The sequence below is a fragment of the Crocodylus porosus genome, unplaced genomic scaffold (genome assembly GCF_001723895.1).
Source record: "Crocodylus porosus isolate Cpor-Errol unplaced genomic scaffold, CroPor_comp1, whole genome shotgun sequence".
Lineage (NCBI taxonomy): Eukaryota > Metazoa > Chordata > Crocodylia > Crocodylidae > Crocodylus > Crocodylus porosus.
Genome location: NW_017728922.1, coordinates 2,466,130 through 2,487,018, shown reverse-complemented (window position 1 = coordinate 2,487,018; position 20,889 = coordinate 2,466,130). Strand labels below are relative to the sequence as shown.

Here is a 20,889-nt window from a genome sequence, read left to right as displayed (position 1 = left end):
TAATTCAGGAATGATTCCACTAAAGTCAGCAGCGCAACCTGGTCTGAAGGAAAAAGCAGCTCTCCCTGGCCTGCCTCAGTCTGTCAAGTTATTGTCAAGTTTATAAAGATGACTTGGTCCATCAACCTGAGAAGACAGGAGTGGCCCCAAATGCCAACCTATAATGACTCAAACAATGATGTTCCTTCAACAGCTCTTCTATAGATAACAGCCTGCAATGTTAACAGATTTCTTCTGGCTCTGACCAAAGTAATTTCTTGCTTCCTCTGGGTGGGGGCAGCTACCCAATGCCTAGCTTTTAGACTGAAGCAATACTTAAGCAGTACGTTAGACCAGAAACTCTGTGGGGTGGTGGCTATTTTTCCACTCCATCCTTAGACAATACTCAGTACAACTGACTTCTGGTGCGTGACTGTGGTGTGTAGGCACTACAGCAATTTTGATAATAGATAATAAGCAGAAACTAATTCAAATGTAATGTGGGGTGTTTTTAAGGCCGTCGGGTGGATGATAATATAATATGGCTCCATCGCTGTCCTTAGTTGGTTGTATGTTGAGCCACAGCTATACCACACTCTCTTTGCATACCTCTGCCGACAGCACGGATGTATGGTGGCACTGCTCCCCGTATCTGGAAGCAAAGTGCTTCGTGGCAGTCTGGGATCTTAATAATCCTGCAGAAAGACACAAGAGAAAGGAAAACAGCATCTCAGTTCAGACCTCTAGAACCACGTGCATGGTGATCAATGTGAAAGATCTTTCCTCTGAGTTTTATCCCAGATTGTTTTAAACAACTTTGCAATAGACTTTAAAGATTCAAGAAGGGATGAGTTAACCACATAAAGCAGCTTCTGACCTACCAGGAATTTATTTTGCTGCCTCAGCCACATTTCTGTGGAATTATATTTTAAGAAGATTTCCTGTAGGATTAAATCTTGGAGAACAGTGTTCTGCGTATCCACAGGACTGATATGGCATGGGAAACCATAGCGCAAGCTTCCTTCAGACTTTCCAACCTGTTCAGCTGCCTCTAGACTGATCACCTGGCAAACCCACTCACTTCCTGGCCTCCATATTACAGTGACAACGTGGAGTTCAATTAGTATCAATTGAGGTATTGGATTATATGATATGGACATCTGTTTCCTAGGAACTGGACTGAGATTCACCATTCATGTGAAATACCACCAAACTAACACCTGCTGGAAACATCCTCTGGCCTTGGGCTGGATATGAATAGGTGGCCAAGTGATAAAATGCACCATCTGCAACAACCAGACTGCTGAACTATCCGGCTGTCATGTTCACAATCTTGTTTTGGTGATTAGGTTAACTGCAGAAGTGTGCGCCTTACAGGATGTGGCAGGAATATAACATAACACACCATCTTCTGTATTTCCCTTTTCAACTAATGTAAAATGTAAGGCAAAAACAAACAGTGAAGCATACAATATTTAAGCTCTCATTAACACAGAGCTGACTTCTTTTCCTAGGTGGTTTTCCAAACTGTGTTTTCGATCTGGAATGTTGTCACAGTTTATGAAAATTAAAAACTAATGAGAGGTGCAGCATACATCTCAGTGCAGAGTACAGAAAAACTGAGAATATGGTGGGTTGCCTGGAGAAAGACTACAAAAGCAGATTTAGTGAAACAACAGCACAGTGTTTTGTGGATAGGAGGCCAACAGGACAAAACTCCTGCAATTCTCAACTTAAAAGGAATTATTTCTGCTGAGGTTTCTCAAGGCTCCAGAGACCCACAGATCTTGCTGGCTTGCTTCCTTAGCATTCAGAGTGAAACAGCAGGTTGTATATACCACAGGGAACAAAGACCAATAGTGTTATCAGCTGTATGAATTAGCTGGACCAAACTCCAGCCTTGATATTTTTGGGGCACTCTGGTGCAACTGATGGGATATTCTGAGTCAATTAAAGTCTGATACTTCTTTTAAATACATCAGGCCTATAAATTACAAATAATTGGTGCAGAAAATTCCTAGTTGCTCATTTCTACAAATAAATTCTTTTCCAGGCTGACATAAAGGCAGCTGTGCTTCTTAACATCAGGATCTGGCCCATGCTTTTAAAATGAATGTTTAGATTATGGACTACAGTTTTATTATGGCAGAGGGTTTAAGTCGATGACAAATTCTTGGCTTCATAGTTGGACAATACATGGGATCTTAATGGGACCCACATTTATTATGGACCAAATATACTAATAAAAACTGACATGGAAACCAGTCCAATAAACAGAAGTACCCTGCATTATTTTCTTGCAAGCAGAGACCTAGTGCTGGGTAGTCGTCTGCTGCTGACAAAGTTACGTTCCTTGTAATTCAATTTCATTTGTGCACAGGAAAACAGAGTTAATTCCTAATTTACACAGAATACTTCCCATCTTTTTTTCAGAGATGCAAGGATCATTAACAGGCATGATTCGTGACTTTCTAAATCCATTTTAGTGGCCACATTTGTTCTCTAATTGAATTGCAGCATCCATTGTGTAAAATGTTTATGCAGTTTTTATCATTACAGACAGTAATTAAATTAATGTCTCCAGATAATCTCTTCTGCCTGTCCCTCAGGCACTTACTCTTTAGTTTTAGTGGCCACCAGTAGCCTAAGTGGCCTCCGAGAGCAGAAAGATTGGTTTAAGATGGTCTCGACCTCTGGAAACGGGCGCAGGAATACCAAGTCCTCATTAATGGAGTAAATCTTCCTTCCTATCTGCAGGCCAGCCATCTGCAAATGGAACAGGAACACAGGTCTGTGAGTTCAGGAAGCAGACTGCTAGACGCAACCTAGTTTGCAACCTGCTACAATGACTGACCTCCAGTACTGTATACAAAGCTTTTCTTCCATTGCCTGGGTCACCAAATCACTTGTCAGCTACACTTAGCACTTTGGTGTGTCCACAACTACAAAATAATCAGTGATGCTACTCACATTCGAATAACACTTTACATTTCTGTGGCGCTTTTGAACAGAGGATCCCAGACTTGCCTCCCTAGCCCCCGTGAGGTAGGGAAGTATTACAGCCTACAGCTTAGTAAGCTGAGGCACAGACGCAGAGAACACAGCTTTTAAACTGTTAAACTTAGACGCATAAAACACAGTTAGCCAGTAAGTGGGGCCCAATTTACAAGGTTTATGTAGGTGACTTGGCAAGTGATGTTAAGAGAAATTAAATCCATTTGACACGGTCTGTTGTCTTGGGCTATGTATGTTTGAGCTCATCCTAAACTTGCCCTGAAGTTTTGGAAATTGGAGTTCAAAATACAGTCCAGAGTCCCAAGAATTTTTTTTTTTTTTTTTAAAAATCAGAAGTTAGGAGATATAACTATCTGGGTTTTGTTCTTTACAGCACAAAGGCAATAGTAGTTGGACCACTAAAAAAGTGTGTTTTTTTCTGGCAAATCAGCTACTAAAGAGAAAAAACATCAAATGCTCCCTTTGGTTAATTTTTTATATATGTTCAAAACAGCATAAAAACAACACATCCTTCTCTTCTGCTCTTTTATCTTTGTACCTGGCAAACCTTGATTCATCCTAATCCTATACCTCCTATATCTAACATACCTAAAATTAGCATATCTCTTTTTAGCCCTTGGTAACTGGTGGTTTCTCCTTCTCAACTGCAATAAATTCTGGGAATAAGCCTGCTAAATGAACTCCTGATGAATAAATACACTCCACTGGGCTGCAAAGAACTGCAAACATTGCATTTTTGCAGGTTAACTTGTCTGCCACAGTGTATAATTGGTCTTTAAAAAAGTCCTTTTTTATTAATCATGAATAATACATAAAATGAGTAGTGTGAAAATGCATACAAGTGCTTTTGTTTCCATTTAGAATAGTCTTTTTAATATTTTTGTTTCTAATTATTTGTAGCTTTGTAGCCAAGTGGTCGTTTCTTGGACATGGTCTGTTCAAGTACTAGACACATGCTTGTCATTTATTTGTTCAAATAAAACAGTAAACACGCCTCCCAGAAAAGTAATCTTAGAATTGTAGAAAGTTAGGGCTGGAAGGGACCTCAGGAGTCATCTAGTCCAACCCCCTGCTCCAAGCAGCAGTAGCATCCCCAACTATATAATCCCAGCCAAGGCTTTATCTAGCCAGGTCTTAAAAACCTCCAAAGACAGGAGATTCCTCAACCTCTCTTGGTAACCTGGCCCAGTGCTTTACTACCCTCGTGCTCAAAGTGAGTTTTTCCTACTATCTAACCCAAACTTCCTTCACTGCAACTTGAGACCATTGTTCCTTGTTCTGTCATCTGCCACCACTGACAATAGTCCAGCTCCATCCTCTTTGTAACCATTCTTCAGGTAGGTGAAAGCTGCTACTAAATCCCCCCAGTCTTCTCTTCTCCAGACTAAATAAGCCCAGTTCCCTCAGCCTCTCCTCACAAGTTATGGCCCCAGCCCCTAACCACTTTCATTGCCCTCCACTGGACTCTCTCCAATTTGTCCACATCCTTGCTGTAGTGGGGGGCCCAAAACTGGACACAGTACTCCAGATGTGGCCTCACCAGTACCAAATAGAGGGGAAGAATCACTTCCTTCCATCTGCTGGCAATGCTCCTATCAATGCAGCCCAGTATGCCATTAGCCTTCTTTGCAACGAGGGCACGCTGGCTCATATTCAGTTTATTGCCCACTGTAACACCCAGGTCCTTTTCTGCAGAGCTGCTGCCCAGCCAGTCAGCCCCCAGCCTGTCCTGGTGCATGGGTTTGTTCCATCCTACGTGCAGGATTTTGCACTTGTCCTTGCTGAACCTCATGAGATTTCTTTTGGCCCAATCCTCCAATTTGTCTAAGCTTCTCTGAATCCCCTCCCTACCCTCCAGTGTGTCTCCCAAGCTTGGTGTCATCTGCAAACTTGCTGAGGGTGCACTCCATTTCATCTTCCAGGTTGTTGATGAAGATATTGAACAAAACCAGCTCCAATCTTTTTCACTAAAGTTCTCTTCTGATGCATTTGTGTGCAACATTCCCAAGCCATTTCCAAGATCAAAATGTGGAAATCAGCACAGCTATAAATATCCTAAATATGAAAGGGTTCAATAAAGCACCCAGGTGATATGGCTTTGTTTTACTTGGTTTCTATAAAGATGACAGCATTTCTGGGACAGGATTTAGATGTGGTCTCCAGATGTATGCTGGGCTAGTCGTATGACTCTTATGCAGGCTACATCAGCCAATCCCTGATATGAAATTCCATGCAACCGCTCTCATGATCATGGCCTTTTGGTGATGGGTGTGTGGGGAAGGAAAATCCCTGCAAATGGAAATATTCCAAACTGACACTTGATACTTATTCTTGGTCAGAAGAGGAAGAGTTTATGAGAAGAATCTCACTGCTATGAATTCAAGGGCAAAAATCTGTAAAGATGAACATACACCAAAGGTCAAGAGTACCCAAACTGTGGTATATTTACCACTGGTGCACTAGAGAAAATATAATGGATTTTCAAATACTTTTCAGCTGTACTGTAAAGTAATTCCACTAAAGTTACTGGAGTCATCCAATCCTCAGAGTCTCTGAAATCCTAATCTGAAGACTGACAGCCCATCTGAAATTCAGTGCACTATGTTTGGGCACTATAAAACAAAGTTCCCTGCCCTGTTTTTTCCTTGGGAAGTGTGAAAGCAGGCAGAGGATTTCAAAATGGCCTACAGCTGCTGAGCTGGCACAAGACCACATGCTTGCCTAGCTTTGTAATACCAAAAGTAATTAAAGAGCCCAGAAATGTAATGCAAGGCTTTAGTTCTGAGCTTCAAATCTTGGTGAGCTGACCTGACAGATCTCCATTTCAGAAAAAATATGGATTTGGTTCCTTTCTGCAGTAATATTTTAAGGTCAAGTTGAAACGACGGGCAGCTGGTCACAGCTAGTTTGTCTTGGAAGGTCCAGAAAAAGATTCTTTAGAAAAATATGCTTCTGTTGTCTCAAAACACAAACAGATTTTCAGTGCAGGATGTTCTGTAGGCAGCTGGCCAAGGGGAGAACGAAGGGATTATCTGTCAGGCAATGGTTTACTGCAGAGGTTTACATTTATGAAGTCTCTGGCCAATTGATGTTGATTTTGAGCAAGAGCTGGAGCACAGGCTTGGCGTCTGACTACCACAAGGAGAATACAAAGGTCGTCTAATTATACTATTAAACTTGTAACTTAAAATTCCTATTCATGGTTCTCATTGTGTCCAAATCAATCTGCTTATTCCCTCTGTTTGCATCTGCTTAGTCTCTGTGGAACCACAAGGAGCAAAAGCAATGAATAGCCAAGCAACCTGCAGGATAGACAGGAAAGACAAGCCAATGGCCAGAATGCTAGTCTGGGAATTGACTTTTCTGCCACAAGCTTCCTGTGTGACCCTGGGCAAGTCACTTAGATCCAGTTTCTCAAAGGTATTGAAGTTCCCATCACGCTGATTTCAATAGGAGTTAGAGGCACTGCCTATCGTTTTATCACATTATAACAACCAGCAAAGCCCAGAAGCATGGGAAATGCCCACGGTAGAAAACAGGCATAGATCATGCCCAACCAGTGGCTACCCAACCTCCTCTTGAACACCTCCAGTGATGGAGAGTCCACAACTTCCCTAGGCAGTCTATTCCAATGCCTCATTATTTTCACAGTGAAGGAGTATTTCCAGGCATCCGCTATAAATTTACTTTGCTGTAGCTTCAAGCCATTGGTTTGTTTCCTCCTCTTTGCAGCAAGAAATAAAAGGTACTTTCTGTCTTCTTTCCAGCAGCCCTTCAAGCCTTTGAAAACTGCTGTCATGTCCCTTATTTAAGCACCTTTGCTGCAAGCTGAACATGCCAGCTGCTTCAGCACCTCCTAATATGACTTGCTTTCCCAGCCCTTGATCATCTTGGCACTGGTTAGGCCTCATCTGGAGTAGTGTGTGCGGTTCTGGGCTCTGCATTGTAAAAAGGACATGGATAAGTTAGAGGGGGTCCAGATGAGGCCTAACCAGTGCCAATTAGAGAGGCACTATCACCTCCTGTATCTTGTAGCTAGTGCTTCTATTGATGCAGCCCCAAACCGCATTGGCCTTTTGTGCGGCTGCATCACACTGCAGACTCCCATTGAGTCTGTGGTCTACCAAGATTCCCAAGTCGTTTTCGGGAGAGCTATGATCCAGCCAAGTATCTCACACTTTGTATTTGTGTTTTTGATTATACCTCCTAAGGTGTAGCACCTTGCATTTGTCTGCATTGAACTTCATCCTGTTAGCTCTAGCCCAACTTTCCAATCTGCTGAGAGCCTTCTGAGTTATGCTCAAATCCACCAATATGTTCACAATCTTTCCCAGTTTCGTGTTGTCCACAAACTTGCTCAAGAAGCTTTTTATGGCAGCATCCAAATTAATAAACACATTGAACAGCACCAGGGCCAGGACAGACTCCTGTGGGACTCCACTTGAAACCTGCCATTCTGACATGGAACCACTAATAATTACCCTTTGCTTATGGCTAATGAGCCAGTTATCCACCTTGCAGTAGTTTTATCCAGCCCACATTTTTCCAATTTGTTTATGAGAAGGTCATGTGGGACTTTGTCAAAAGCCTCGCTGAAGTCCAGATATGCTGTATCTCCAGCATTCCCTCGTCCACTCAAGTAGTCACTTTGTCAAAGAAGATCAGGGTTGTTTGACACCATTTGTTTTTCATACATCCATGCTGGCCGCTTGTGATCAGCCTTTCCTCCTTCAGACACTTGCAAATGGCCTTCCTTAGGATATGCTCCAATAACTTCCCAAGTATTGAGGTGAGGCTAACCTGTCAGTAGCTTCCCAGGTCCTCCTTCTTGCCTTTTTAAAGAGGGACACTACACTGGCCCTTCTCCAGTCCTCTGCTACCTGCCCTGACTTCATGGAGATCATTGCCAAGGGTTCTGAGATCTCTTCTGCCAATTCCTTCATGACCCTGGGATCTGCTTATCCAACCCTGCTGACTTGAATTAATTCAGACCCAATAAAAGTTCCCTGTGTCTTTTGTTATCTTTTCTCTCAGCTCACCCCTTTATCTTATGCCGATAATTCTTATTGGGTATCCGGCAGCTTAATGTTTTTTCTGAAGACTGAGGCAAAGTAGCTGTTGAGTAGCTCTGCTTTCTTTGTATCTTTGGTTAGGAGTCCCCCCTAGCCTGTTAACAGAGGACCCACAGCTTCCTTGGTCCTTTGTTTCTGGCCAACATATTTATAGAACTTCTTGTCTTTAACCTCCTTTGCCAGGTGCAGCTCGTTCTTTATCTTTCCCTTCCTGGTTTTGTCCCTGCAGGTTCCTGCTATTTCCTGGTATGCATCCTGGTGATCTTCCCATTCCTCCATTGCCCCTCTGCTTTCCTTTTGCATTTGAGACATTTTAGAAGCTCCATGTCCAGCCACATTGGTCTCTCGCCAGTCTGCTTGTGCTTCTGTCATGTTGTGACAGTTTCTTGTTGGGCTTCCAATACTGTGACCCTTAAGAGCTCCCAGCACTCCTGGGCACCTTGATCCTTCAATCTATCCTCTCATGACACCAGGCCTATTGGCTCCTTGAGTTGGATGAAATCCACCTTTTTGAAATCTAGTGTCCTAATTTTGCCGTCATGCTTTCCCTGTCTCAGGATCTGGAATTCTAGCATCTCATGATCACTTCCTCCACGTTACCCATCACCTTCACATTCTGCACCACTTCTTCCCTCTTGGCCATGACAAGATCCAAGACAGATGATCCTCAACTTGTATCCTCCACTTTCTGGAAGAGAAAGTTGTCCTCCACACAAGTTAGGAACTGGTTTGCCGTTTTATGTTTGGCTGCATTGTTCCTCCAGCAGATGCCCAGAAAATTGAAGCCTCCCATCAGTATCCTCCCACTGCTTTTGGATAGATTTGTCACCTGCTTGAAAAGTGCATCATCTACCTCCTCTTCCTGATTAGGTGGCCTATAATAACTCTCCACCATTATATCAATGCCATGTCTTTCATTTTTCATCTTCAGCCAAATGCATTCTGCTTTGCTGTCTTCCTCCTCCTGAAATGTAGGTATGTGTTTTTGACATTCAAGACAACAACTGTTCTTCTGAAACAGTGAAACCCTCGACATTCACATCCCAAGTCATAAGAGCTGTACCAGATCTCAGTGATGCCACTTAGATCATAGTTCTTTTCATAGGCTGCAGCTTCCAACTCATGTGATCTGTTTCCCATACTTCTCACATTTGTATCTATGCATCAGATGTATTTTGCATTTTGACCTCCTTGCTTCCTTTTTGTGCCGCTTGTTGCAGTTGTGTAGGTCTCTGGCCCTTTCCCAGAACTGAGTTGCTTCTCTGAGTCCTTTCCCCTCTGGACTGCATGCTCTGTTGCTGGAAGGTTTTGATCAGCACCTCCCCCCCATAAAAAACCTAGTTAAAAGCCCTCCTTACTAGGTTGGCCAGATGATGCCTAAAGATGCACTTCTCCATTCTCATCTGATGGATCCCATCTCTTGATAGCAGCCCTCCTCCCAAGAACGTCTGCCCATTGTCAAGGAAGCCAAAGCCTTCACATTAACACCACTGTCTCAGCCACACATTTACTTCCAGGATATGACGACCTCTGCCTGGACCCCTCCTTTTCATGGAAGATCAATGAAAACACCACTTGTGCTCCAAGCTCCTTAATCTTCCTGCCAAGAACCTCATGATCTCCTCTGATTTGGTCAGTGTCATTCTTGACGGTAGCGCTAGTGCCTATGTGGACAAGCAGGAAGGGTCTGAAGGATGGATGAGCTTTGGCAGACTCTGTGATGTCTTGAATTTGGGCTTCATGCAGGCAGCACACCTCCCAGGCCCCCAAAGCTGGATGACAAATTGGTGCCTCTATCTCCCACAGAAGGCAGTCACTAACCACCACCACATTTCTCTTCCATCTTGGTACAGTGGTCCTGGCGCTCCTGTTCTTGGGGTCTTGCACTTTCCTGCTCTCTAAGCTCCTGCATCTTCTGCCTCCTGCCTGCAGATGTCCTCTCCTCTGCTTCTTCCTCAGCAGTTCCACTGCAGAGTATCTGAACATGGTTGCTGACTTCAATTCACCCCTCTTCAATCCTGGTGGCCCTCCTTCTTCAAGTAGTTACATGCTACCACTTTGTCCTTTGTCCTCATTGTCCTTTGTCCCCTCCAGTACCAGCCTCAGTAACTCTTGTCCAAGTATTTTTTCTGGCCCCAGATGAAATGAAAGGGCATTAAGAACTGGTCAACTGGTTATATTAATGGAGCATCTCCAGTACAATACTTCCTGGTTATCAGCACAATATCAGCTGATTAAGAGCAGTTGTTTGTTATCTTATCTGATGTTTGGAGTTCTGGCCCTAGGAGAACCAACACTTGCCATCGTTTAGCTGTAAAATGAAACAGGCCAATGAAGGATGTTTTTGTGCCTTTTCAAAGAAATTTCTGCTTCCTGCTACCAAAAGGGAAATGTTTATAAATGCTAGATGGGCTCACCTCAGCAAGAGATCCTCGCCGCACCGACTTCACGACAATTGCTTTGTTCTTCTCTTCTATGTCAAACCCATAGTCATCCTCTTCTGGTAAAATCTGAAAGACAAAGAGCACTGGGTATTGCTTTATCAGCATGGAGCAGTATTTTGGAAGGAACTAAAAGAGTCAGAGTTGAGATAAGAGGCTTTTCACATCTAAGTCACTGTTCTCATAGAATTTAAGGCTAGAAGAGACTATCAGTCTCATCTGTATAAATGTCATAACAATTCATCCAGTTTCTCTTATACTGAGCCCAGTAACTTGTGTTGACTAAAGCATAGTTTCCAGAAAGCTATTTCAATATAGGAACTTTAAGAGATGAAGAATCTATTCTTTCACTTGGCAGTTTGTTCCAATGAATAATCACATTAACAATTAACACTGTTTGCCTTATTTCTATTTGGGTTTGTCCAACCATTGGTTCTTGTTAAGCTTTTCTTTCCTAGATCAGAGTTGATTAGTACTTAGCACTTTTTTCCTCTGTAAAGATATTTTATACACCACAGTCAAATCATTTCTTGAGCTTTAGATAATGTAAATAGTTTTGAATAGGTCCCATGTAATACGTAGTGATCAAAAGGTGGAATCATAACTGCTCTCGTTGTCTGAGTCAGATGAGTTTGCAATTGCAATCCTATTGCAAATAATTCGCCACATCAAATAAACCCACATCCCATAAAAGGCAATCCTCTTATTCTTTTAATCACAGAGGTTAAGTCCAGAATAAATTTTAAAAGAAAATTATTTCTGACTTGTTGAATTCCTCCCTTCCACAAGTCAGAAGAAAAGCTTTCAGCACAGCAAGGAAAACTTGAACTCCTGCTGTCTATTCTGCACCTATTATGCTGTGAATCTGGCACATTTTGCCTGACCTGTGATGATTTAAATAAACCTTGCAAATATTTTTGGAAATTTTACCAATCCAGGTCAAAACTATTCACTTGCCATATCTGATGGTTAATTAAAATAAAGTTCTAACTGGTTGCCTTTCAATTAACTTTACACATTTAAAAGACATTTGATAAATCAAGAGCTGAGATGAAAAAAAAGTTGCCTATAATCTAATGTGTCAGTAGGAGAGAAAAATTGCAGAAGACTAATCCTTTGATCCTCTTGACATTTGCAGTGCTGAAAAACACTTTTTTTCTATTGGAGTCAATGCCATTAACTTACAAGCAATTTCCTGCTGCTGTGGTGGTTCATCACAACAGAAGACTGAGGAAATAAAATCATCCTTCCCTGCAGGTGCCAAAATCTATGGGTACAAAATGATGCATTGCTCTAGAACACCTGCAATGAAAAAATCCCTCTCCAGAAGCTGTTCCAGTAAAGTGGGAGATACCAACAGGAAGGCTCAGTGGAAAATTTGCTATGCCTGATTCTTCCCAACAAAACATTTTTCAGAACTGCTACTTAAGCATGTTCAGTATAGAGAGTGCCTTGGAAAATAAGGACAGTGCTAATAAGATTTTGTGCTAGGACTGAGTAAGTAACATGTATTTCAGCCAAACACACTGGATACTTTTTTGCCTCAAGTCTGGGACTCAGCTGAAAACTGCTAGGACTGCTCTCCCAGCCATGTTGTCATTCTCGCTTGGCGTTGGAGAAAAATACTTGGAGATACAGCCTTATAATTCCCAGTTACGTTAATGGGAGTCGTGTGACTGAAGACTGGTAATATAAACCTGTTAGAGGAAGAAAAAACCCACTAGGCTGAGACAGGTTATTGGGAGGAATGCATACCTTGAAACAGGTCTACTGGAAACAATGCTAGCTCTTACTGAAAACATATCCTACTATTCTCTGATAACGCGGCAAAAGTTGTAATCGCACACACGTGATGAGCAGTGACTGTTCTTCAAGGCAAAAAAATGTATTCTTCCAAACGTGCACTTATGACCCATACCTTAAGAACAAGCTTCTCTTTCTAATGCCCATGGATGTTAAGAGCAAACTTCACACAGTGTCATACACAGAGGGTTTGATTTGCAACACCCAAGAAATTGAGTGCTACATGCACAAAAACATGCCTAGTTCTGTGAAAATACCACTGTTGTGCAAGGAGATCTTTCATGCGATGTCATTTTTCATGACCTGCCTGCCCTTCTCAGTTCCTAAATAGGACAAAAAGAATTCCTTAAAAGCAGAGAGGGGGAAATGCATCCATATTAAGAACTTTATGATATCGTGATGAAACCATTGTATATGCCACTGCTGTTTCATAGTGGTGGTGGTGTCATAGTTGTTTCTATTGTACATGCCACTGTTTACGCCTAAAGTTCCAAAACCTTTATTCAGGGATTACTTTTATTGCTGCCAGGCAACACAAAGAAAGCTGTAATGTGTTTGCTGTCCACATGATGAAAGAACAATACTTTACAATTCTTCTACAAGATAACACTTTTTAACCCTAAGGATCCCAAAATATTTAAAGAGACCTTCCATATATACTTCTATCATCACTGACATGCAGTCACTCTGGGGCATAAAGCAACAGTTGTCTAATACCAAACAGCAACAGCATGCAGCAATACAGTACAGAAAGTAAAGAAGTGTATCTGATTGAAATGGGAGAGGAAATTTAGACAGGGAGAACAGATTATAGGGGAGTTTAGCCAGGACAGAGAGAGAAAAATATCCTGAGAATAACCTAGTATACTTGTGCCTGTTACATTTGCTTTGTTTGCAAGAAGAGGGATATAAAGTCCACCGCTTATTTTACCACACACTACTAACTTCTCTGTAAAATCTTATTACCACTCAGAGCGGTTACATGATCTGTTGTTTGCTTCCTTCTTTCTGATCATTTTAATGCGTGAGTTTGAAACTGGGATCTGCAGAACAATGCACTGGTTTTCCATGCTGATCAGATCAGTTGTCTGCTGCTGACTCCTCCTCTTTACTCCTAGCCACTCAATTCCATTAAAAAGCCAACTAAAAATATTGGAATACTTCCCTTATACTGTTTTTCTATTTAAGCAGGGATGTCATATGATTGTGACTGCATGGAGAATGGTTATTACAAGATGGCTCATGTTACAAAAAATGAAGAACCACCGCTTAATATAATCACTGTAGTCGACAATATCTTCAGAGCACAGTATAAAAACCATCTGCTCATACAAACTCTTTCCTGAACCGGGGCTATGAGAGAAGCCATGGTTACCATTTAATGCTATTTTGACTCTGATACTGGTGAACCCATTTGGAATAGTTAAACAAATGGTATCTGTTGATACAGTAGTAAAAGCATAAAATACAATACATGAAAAATAAAAATATAATGAAATAATCTACCTTGTGTCAATGCCTAAAAAGCTGGTATGGGTCAAATAAGCAATTCATCTCTACACAAGAGTTTTTTAGACCTTTAATCTCTTTAACAGATGGCTCCTGGCAGAAAGGACGATGGCTCTTTGGGATCAGACGAAGCAGAAACTGCAAGTTTATGCTAAGGAGAATTTTCGAGACAAAGCCTGACGGGCAGTGTTTGCCTTTGCTGACAGAACCTGAGACACAAGTCAAGCGAATCAATTTGGTCACAAGCCAATATGAAAATATGTTGACAAGGGAGAGAGTGGCATCATGTTGGGTTCATTGCATGGTGAAAAAGCCTGCTCGTCAGCCAGAGAGCCTTCCTTCAGGCTGTACCCGTGTTAACCCATCCTCACTCCCAGGACATCAGGTTGCAGTATAGCCTACCTGAATAAACAGTTATACTGAATGGCTTGCGGCTTCATTTATCTCTGACTGACCTCTATGTCTGCCAGATGCCATACACAAATCCACATGGGCTAAACTAGCTGCATCTGCTACTCCCCTCACATACATACTTCCCAGTTGCTATAAGCTGGTTATACAATTAGAAAATGTGGAAGCATGTGGAGGAGCTCCTCTCACTTCTGCTATGTTTTTACTTCTACTCTGTTCCCTCTGGGCAAATCCCTATTACTAAGGCTTTCTTCCAGTTTTCTAAATTTGGCCCAATAACTGTATTTTTAAGTCAATCTTCAGTTATTAATTCTGAGTCACTTTTTCTTTCCTTTTTTTAACACTGACCACAGCTTATAATTCAGTTCCAATGAATCTCCAGCGAGCAAGACTTGCTGCATAGACATCCGTGGATATGCAGCTCAGCGAAGGATACGGATATGGCTGAAGTGAATTAACTAAAGGCTGCAAATACACATTAGTGGGAGAACTCCTCCAGTGTAAACCCAGCTCTGCTCTAAGTCTTGCTGAAGGAAGCACTTATCTTTGAGCTACTACGCAGAGCCGATCAGGAATTTTCTGACAAAGCACAATTTGGGCAGAAAATGTCAATTTGACCAAGTGTTTTACAAAAATAGATTGGGTTCAGTGAAATTGTGAAGGACCCCCGACTCTCTCCACCCCTGGGGTTATTGGGCATTTGTCTGGTTTTGGGCTACTTCATCTGGGAAACTGCAGAGCCTTAAAGGATCCATGGCTCTGATCAGTGAACCAGATTTTGAAATGTCAAAATTTCCCATTAACCAGAAATGCCAAGACTCAGCCAGCACTCCTGCTGTAAACTGTAACGGTACCATCCTCCCTGGCAATGAGAAAAAAGAAGCCAAGTTCCTTCTGGTCTGTGATCTCCAGACTGGACTGAACAGGGTAAATTAAAGGCATAAGAGATGCTACTTTTTACTTCAGTGTTTCTTAGGGTTTTCAGTGACCGAAGTTATACCCGTATCACTGTCTCTACTTCCCCGGGATGACAGATGCCTTTAATTATCCATTTGCCAGCCCGGCTCTTTTGGAGCTCGGAGAGCTCTGTGGGGTAGTCTGTAATTAGCAACTCTCTTCCCGAGGTGGTTTGTAAATCAATGATTTTGAATTCCCCAGCTTGAATAGACGTTGGTAGGCCAGTGTAATGAAAGGCAAGAGAGAGGTTCTCTTGCAGAAGCTGTAGAGAATGAGGTAATTTTATATTAACGCAAAACACAAGAATAATTGTCCTGAAATGGGTAAAGAGTGAAGAGATTTTATCAGTGCGTGACTTTAGTGGGACTTTATTTTAATTATGCAAATTACTATTTATATATGAGCAGAATAAGAAAAACATATATTACTGGGCGTGTCTACACGTGGTATTACCATGCATGAATAAACTCTGGAGCAATAAGCTCCACAGTTTATTCATGTGCAGAACGTGAAGCCGGGTTGGAGCATCCCTGGCTGGCAGAGGGCTCCAGGGGTCAGCCTGGGCTACTCCCCCCAGTCCAAAGTGCTGCGGAGGGGCTGACTGGGGTACAAGGGAGCATCAGTGAGGGGCTAGCCGGTTGGCAGCCTCTGCACTGAAGCACCCTCGTGGCGCAACCAGCCCCTCCAGTGTCTACAAGTGTGCCACTGCAGTTTTTTACTCTGCAGCAAGATAGTACTTGTATTTACAAGTACTGTATTTACAAATACTATGTTGCTGTGGAGTAAATTAGTTTACTTCAGCCTAATAAGGGCATGCATGTAGATGCTGGGACGTTTGCGGCACAGCTAATTAGTCAACTGCAGTAAACGTGTCATGTAGCCAGGTCATGCAGCTCACATAGCTCACTGTGTCATAGCTTTATCAGCCCATCTCATGGGAATGCCATGGTTTTTTAGATTCTCTCTCAAAATTGCAAAGATAGACATGAACTAATAATGCCATCTAGTAGCTTTCAGCTTAAAATCTTGGATAGTAAGGTGCTACCTAAGCAGAAAAAGTACAATTACTATCAAGTACTAAGTAGAATTAGTCCATAGTAAAATGATTTTTGAACATGGCTCTAAGATAGCAGTCCTCCGTGAGTCAGGTCAGTTATGGTGTTCTCATTCTGAAGTTGTGAAAATTGAGACACAGTAGCGAAGGGTGTTTACAGATGTGCTCCAGGAGCGTGCGGGTGGTGGGAGGGGGGAGGGCAGCGCTTTAATTACAGCGGCTCTGAGAGCCACTGTAATTAAAGCACCCAGAGCATCACGTATATCAACATCCCCATGCTGAAAAATGGTGGTGGGGGCACTTTAACTAAAGGTCATTGAATGAATGATACACGTGATGCTTGAGTCTGCTGGAGCACGGTAATTACCGCGATTCCGGCAGGCTTGATTAATCAAGTAATTACACCACATCAGAGCAGCCACCTCCCTGCACATGTATAGGTGCCCTAAGCAACTAACTCAGTCTATGCTTAGAGCTCATTACCAGTAACAGGATTAGAGCCCAGGTCTTCCCTGCTCAAACTACTAGCTCCTGCCTTTCTTTGAAACTGGCACTAAAATGCTAGCAGGTGATATTTTTGGCATAGACTTACAATATTTTTTAGTCTCCTCCATGACATAGGGCCTTTTGAAAATGGGATCGTGTCATTTTGAAAAAGGTACCAAAGGAGTCTGGAGGCTGTATCTCAGTAATGATGCGGGACATCTTCCACAAGGTTCAGACAAAGGATGGTGGGAAAATTCTGGTGTCTCCCAGACACAGGCAGGACACTGGGGGCGGGGCAGGGAGCAGGGTAAATAACTTGTAAGTTGCATACAGAATTAAATTTCTGAGAAACAAAAATATATATATTTATATCCCTGAAAGACTCATAAGAAGTTATCAGCTCTGGGTCTTCTCTTGTGCTAATGCTAGACCTGAAGAGCAGAGGTCTAGATCAGGGGTCATCAACATTTTTGGGCCGAGTGCCAAAACCCCGCCACAACCTGGATTTGAAAGATGTTGGCATGCCAGGGGTGGATGGTGGGGTAGCTGTAAGGAGCCTGATCCTTGCTGGGGCACCACAGCCCTGGTTCCTTCCCTGCCATGCTCCCTGAGGTGCATGTGCAGCTGCTGCCAGCAACGAGGCAGGCCAGGGCTCTGGGCCCTGGTGCAACTGCTTGCAGACGTGTGGCCGTGTCTTGCGAGCAGCCCAGGCACCGGGCAGGCCCCGGTCGCCCACCATGGAGCCCAAGCTGCTCGCAGCAGACAGTCACGTGCTTGCAAACAGCTGCACTGGGATCCAGAGCTGTTGCTGGCAGCAGTTGCATGCATGCCTTAGGAAGGGGCTGGGAAGGGGCTGGCTCTGTGCCACCCCAAGCCCCTTCCCCACCGTGGGCTCCAAGGCATGCATGCATGCAGCTACCACTGGACACAAAACCCAGGCTGCTCACTGTAGGGCTGCGAGCAGCCTGGGCCAGCTGTGGTGTGCTGAGCAAAACAGCCTCTCGTATCATGCTCTGGCACGCGTGCTGGCGGTTCCTGACTCCTGGTCTAGGTCCTAAGTTAATAAGGAATGCTGTGATACTGATACAAGCCTAGTATCTGCAGGCAGTCTGGAGGCTTAATTCTCTTGAACTATGAAAAGAATCCTGTATATTTTTCCAGCATGCCAAGATTAACATCCTCAAATCAAAAACAATTGCACAAATAAATTAATATAAAACTTTGTCTGAAACATGTCTTTTTTTTCCAACTTGGAATCACTTTCCTTCAGCAACTGCAATTTTCATTTGTCAGGAGGCTTCAGTTGTTTTCTTCCTTACAGGGAAAGGTCATCTGAGATAGAGGACTAGATGAGTATGCTGAGTTTCTTCCCGTTAAACAATTTAGATTACATGGCTGAAGCACAGTGCAGTTAAAAGCCAACGCAACCTTCACTGTAGCCCACAGAGAGCACCATAGAAAGAATGAATTGATGCAGAAAAGCCCAGTTAAAAAGGCACCAAGATGGGGATGTTCTGCAGACAGAGAAGCATACGGATTCCAGCTACTATTTATCTGCTATGCAGAACTTGTCTAATAATTCAAAAAAGCAAGGCACAAATATTTTCATAAATAACTGTGATATGTTTCTTCTGCTGTTCTTTGTGGCATCCTTTTCTTCTCAAATATACAGGGCAGCTGCTGATTTATTTGTGAACCTGTCAAGTGACTAATTACTCACGCTAAAACTGAGCTTCACTTCACTGCCAATCTGGGCCAGTAAGTGTGTTGCTTTTTATTCAGTGTTTATTATTTTGTTACTAGTTTCAAACTATCAGCACTCTGAGAAGGGAGTGTATCCTTCCAGTGTATTCTTCTCTGTGTTTGTTAGTGTCTCACCTAGTACAACGAGACTTTGATCTTGATCAGCGAAGTTATTCGCAATTTGGTGCCCTGTGCAGTGCATGGGATATTAGGAAGAGTACCTACCTCCTCAAACAAGGGCTCCTGCAAGTGTGGTGGCAGTGAAGGCAGTGGCACAGGCTCCCTACAGGGCCACCATTCTGGTGCCCTGCTCGAATCAGCCCCTAGGTCACTGCCCTGCTCGCACCCGTAAGTTTACACAACTGGTCTTGACTGAGGCATTTGGGAACTAAAAGAGTAGCAATCATTTTTAGCAATGATAAATATTTCTCCTGTTTTTAAACCTTTCAGTTCCAGTTATGGAGTGACTTAGATCAGTCAAGTTAACGAAAGCAAATAGACAAAGCAAATGATTCGCAGTCTACAGGCTGAAACGGTATTCACATAGATGTAAACTAATGATAATGCAGTAACAGAAACCAGGATCAATCAGATCTGCCCACTGCTGAGTTTTAACGGGCTCTCTTATTTTGAGGGTTAATATATTGCTTTTGTAAGGCACTTGCCCTTTTAAACAGCAGTCCATTGCACTGGAGGAAAGAAAAGTGGAAGAAATGTGCTGCTTCATCTGTTTTCCCATAAAACTCGCCTCTCTTCAGAGGGAAGAAAATGAAAGGAACTTGAATCAAGATTGCTTCCTGTGGATGTATATGGAATTGATCTCTGATTGCTTTGCAAAATGCAAGAAACAAGCCCAGAGTACAAGTATTTGGAGATTAACCAAATGATACCTTTAACAGCTTCCTTGTATGAAGAACGTTCTATGAGAATGAATACAATAGCCTGACACACAGATCCTTGACACTGCATACAGGGAGAACAAGAGCTAAAATATCATTATACAGTGCTCCCTGGAGGTCAGATAGCAGCAGGAGGGAATAGTTTCTGTGAACCACCAAGGGAAAATCTTCCCTGCTCTAATGGACCTCTGGATCTTTTTTTATTGTTGTTAATCTGGCATTTCTTCTAACTCCTGAATTCTACCAAAACTTGAAGGAAGAGGAGTATGGGCCTTTGGCCACCAGTAGTGAATGGTGTCTCCTGGACAAACAGTGTCCATGTTGGAACAGAAAAACTAGTCCTCATGGAGTGTGTGGGGGGATGTTTTAACTAAATGGGCTTCATAGGTAGGGTGACCATACATCCTGGTTTGGCTGGGGCAGCCCCAGTTTTCATAGGCCCATCCCAGCCAGTTGGTTAAAAGTCCCAAGCCAGAGTCTAGCAGGAAGGTAGAGTGGCATGGTGTGCCAGGCAGGTGGGTGGTCAGGCATCACTGATGCTGTGTGCGAGCAAGGTGGGTAGACTGGAGTAGGCAGCACCCCATCCACACATGCTGGGCCCAGGGTGGTGCCTGCTCCAGTCCGCCTGACTTATTCCCACACAGCAGCAGCAGTGTCTGACTACCCGCCAGCCTGGTGCACCGTGCTGCTCCACCTTTCTGCTGGACTCCAGCTTGGGACATCTGACCAACCGGCTGGGACCAGTCTATGGAATCTGGGACTGTCCAGGCCAAACCAAGATGTATGGTCACCTTATTCATGGGGTACAAGCACTGGTTTAAGGGTAGCATGAAGAATACTAGCGGTGCATTGATATATCAATCTATATCATAGCAGCACTAATAAAAGGAAAATCAACATTCTCGCCAGTTAGCTTTTTTTCACTGATGTGGCTGATAATGTTGCCAATAAATGCCATGAGCATGTGCGCAGCTGCAGCATGCATGCAGCCAGGAATGCAGCCTGGCAGCTTAGAGAGAAGCATTCGACCATTAAGTCTGGGGTGGAAGGAACATGGGGGAGGGAAGGGGCAATGTGGGGGGCAGATTGAGGCTCCTCCATTGAGGAAGGGAGTGGAGCAGAGGTAGGGGCAGGCACTGCCCAGTCAGGGTGGGGCCTGTGCTAGGGCTGTGCTTAGGGTGGGCAAAGCAGGCAACGATGATGGCACTGGAAGGGAGGATACAGCAAATTATGAGGTGGCTGTAGTCCCCCCGTAGCTCCCGTTTCCCAGCATTGCCACCTCCTGCCCTGCCCTCGCCTGCCAAGAGAGCAGCCTGGGCCCAGCCCCCACACCAGGAAGAGGCTGGCACAGCTCCCAGCCCCAAGCCAGCAGCAGGCAGCCCACCCTTGCCCCAAGCATAGGTCTGGTGGGCACATGCCCCCCTGTGCCTCCCCTGGGGGCGCGCACAGCAGAAGGCACTCCCCCCATCCCCCCTCCAGATAAGTTGTGGCTCCACCCCGTGCCCCGCCCTGCCTGTGCA

The 20,889-nt window shown here is 43.5% G+C and overlaps 1 protein-coding gene across 1 annotated transcript in view; it reads right to left on the bottom strand.

Annotated features, from left to right (window-relative positions):
* Positions 1-20,889, bottom strand: part of PREX1 (phosphatidylinositol-3,4,5-trisphosphate dependent Rac exchange factor 1) — a 277,523-nt gene that overhangs the window by 31,469 nt on the left and 225,165 nt on the right. The window contains exons 17-19 of the mRNA XM_019539798.1: positions 10,484-10,576; positions 2,597-2,745; positions 589-674 (exon numbers count right to left, since the gene is read on the bottom strand). Of these exons, the coding sequence (XP_019395343.1) occupies positions 589-674; positions 2,597-2,745; positions 10,484-10,576 (328 nt within the window). The remainder of the gene's footprint in view (positions 1-588; positions 675-2,596; positions 2,746-10,483; positions 10,577-20,889) is intronic.